Source organism: Cynara cardunculus, unplaced genomic scaffold, assembly GCF_001531365.2.
Source record: "Cynara cardunculus var. scolymus isolate 2C unplaced genomic scaffold, CcrdV1 Un_Scaffold_4955, whole genome shotgun sequence".
NCBI lineage: Eukaryota > Viridiplantae > Streptophyta > Magnoliopsida > Asterales > Asteraceae > Cynara > Cynara cardunculus.
Window position 1 is genome coordinate 17,375 of NW_020202161.1, and position 2,354 is coordinate 19,728.

General features: G+C 36.5%; 1 protein-coding gene across 1 annotated transcript; it reads left to right on the forward strand.

Moving 5' to 3' along the window:
• Nucleotides 1–189: 189 nt before the first annotated feature.
• LOC112504235 (disease resistance-like protein DSC1) lies at nucleotides 190–2,145 on the forward strand. The gene is made up of 2 exons (XM_025108170.1): nucleotides 190–510; nucleotides 601–2,145. The coding sequence occupies exons 1-2, from the start codon at nucleotides 259–261 to the stop codon at nucleotides 2,095–2,097; spliced, it is 1,749 nt and encodes a 582-aa protein (XP_024963938.1). The 5' UTR covers nucleotides 190–258; the 3' UTR covers nucleotides 2,098–2,145.
• The last annotated feature ends 209 nt before the right edge of the window (nucleotides 2,146–2,354 follow it).

Sequence of the window (2,354 nt, forward strand, 5' to 3'; positions counted from 1 at the left end):
ATTGTACGCGAAGAGTCCAACACCCCTGGGAAGCGAAGCAGGTTGTGGATTTCATCGGAGGTTTATGATGTATTGAATGAAAACGAGGTAAGAAGTGGCATATGATTATTTTTGGTATGCGTCACTCCTTTCGATCTAAACTATATGTTCCATATTCTTTTTACTTGGATCTAGGGAACAGAAGCGGTTGAAGTCCTTCACCTTTTGCTAAAGGAATATTTTCTGAAGGTTCACATTGATGGTAAAGCTTTTGCACAAATGAAGAATTTGCGGATCCTAAAAATATGTGATGAAGAACTCAGACGCCTTTGGCATGAATTTGATTTGAAGTTGTGGAAGGAATCTAAGATGAATTACGACGGGAAGTTGAAATTTTTATCAAATAAGTTAAGGTTATTTTATTGGCATGGATTCCCTTTCAAGTGCTTCCCTTCAGATTTCTATCCAGAAAACATTGTTGCCATTGACTTGTCTTACAGCCACATCAAAAATCTTTGGACATCGCCTAAGGTACTTATTTTGCTTTGTATATACATTCCTCCTATGTTTTTAATACCTGGAGATCTAACTAAGTGTTTTCCTGTTTGTCCTTGATGTTAGTGTTTTGAAAGGTTGAAAGTGATGAAGCTAAGGCATTGTCGTAACCTAACAAGTACCCCCAATTTCACAAGGATCACAAATCTCGAAGAACTCATTCTTGAAGGTTGTGTGAATTTGGTTAAAGTCCACCCATCCTTTGGGATGCTCAAGAAGCTTGTTGTTCTGAATATGGAAGATTGCAAATGTTTTAGGAGATTCCCTTGCAAAGTCGAAATGGATTCTCTTGAAGTTGTGAATCTCTCGGGTTGCTCAAAACTGGACAAACTTCCTGAATTCTCTGGCACAATCCAGACTTTGAAAGAGTTTTGTATCGATGGTACCGCCATAACGGAACTTCCTTCTTTTGTATTCTCTCAAAACAACCTTCAAGTATTGGGATTTGGTCGACATGGGAAGAGGATCCRGTCTAGATGGTGGGGTTCAATTTCTCAACCTTCGTGGTTTCCAAGTAAGATGCAACATCCCCAAAGTCTGGTAATGCCTTCATTGGTGGATTTATGTTTCTTACGAAAATTAAATCTTAGCTGCTGCAATATATTGGAAGTGTCTGATAGCATTGSAGGCTTATCWTGTCTAGAATCTCTATCCTTGGGTTGGAACAACTTTACTAGCTTACCTGGATGTCTGAGTCAACTTTATCGTCTTAGGCTTTTTATCCTTTCGGGTTGCAAGAAGCTGGAAATGCTTCCAGAACTTCCACCWAACCTTTTGTATCTTGCTGCATCTCGTTGCACCTCCTTGCATCAAATTCCACCTAGCAATTTTAATATTCATTCATCCTTAGTCATGTATTTTAACGGTTGTCCAAACTTGTTTAGGAATGTTAGTATTGAAAGCCAGTTTTGTATGTGTCAGCCTTCACTTGATCTTAACTCATCTAAAACCTCCCACAGTTGTAGAAACCAAATTTCTTTTTTTCTTAAATTTATGGAGTTCCCGAGTAACATACGTGAAATCTTCGGTGGACAAGACAATAACCATTTGGATATAAAATATCATGGAAATAAAATTCCACAATGGTTTACAGAAACAAGTATGGAAAATCACTTACAGGTCGATTTGCCTTCAAATTTCTGCTACAACAAGTTGAGGGGATATGGATTTTGTGTTGTTTTGATGCAGAAAAAGTCTTATTATGATCACAAAGATTACAACAATTTACCAGGCTTTCATGTGGACAACTTTGATGGGACTTCTTTGGTTCACAACTATCGATTTATATGTGGTTCCACTAAAAACCCTAAGTCATGTATCATATGGTTTTGTTTTGAGACTCGGGTTTATCGTGAATGGCAGGAGGCAAAGAATTTTGTTACTTTTTGGTTTGAAGATAATGATGATGTTGAGATAAAAGAATGTGGTTTTAGACTTGTTTTTGATGAAGATATAGAAGAAGAGACGAATTTCAGTCTCATTCAGGAGCTCCCGGCTCCAACACAAGAAGGAGGTGCCATCCAAATGACGAGGAATCATCGATATTTCAGTTGGTCGTGGTAGGTAGTATGATTAACAAAGATGTATTGTGGTGATACATATGTCAAAGCTTGGATGTCATCGATTGTAATATAATTGTCATTTTTCCCTCACAATTATAATTTGTATTTAGTATCATAACTATATGTAATGAAAATTGTCCCTGATTTATATTCGTAATTTGTTTCAATTAACTCTAAAAAAATTTCCAAATATCTTTCAATTAATTTTCAACATGTTTGTTTAAATCATGTAACATTATAATCTAACCTATCAACTTG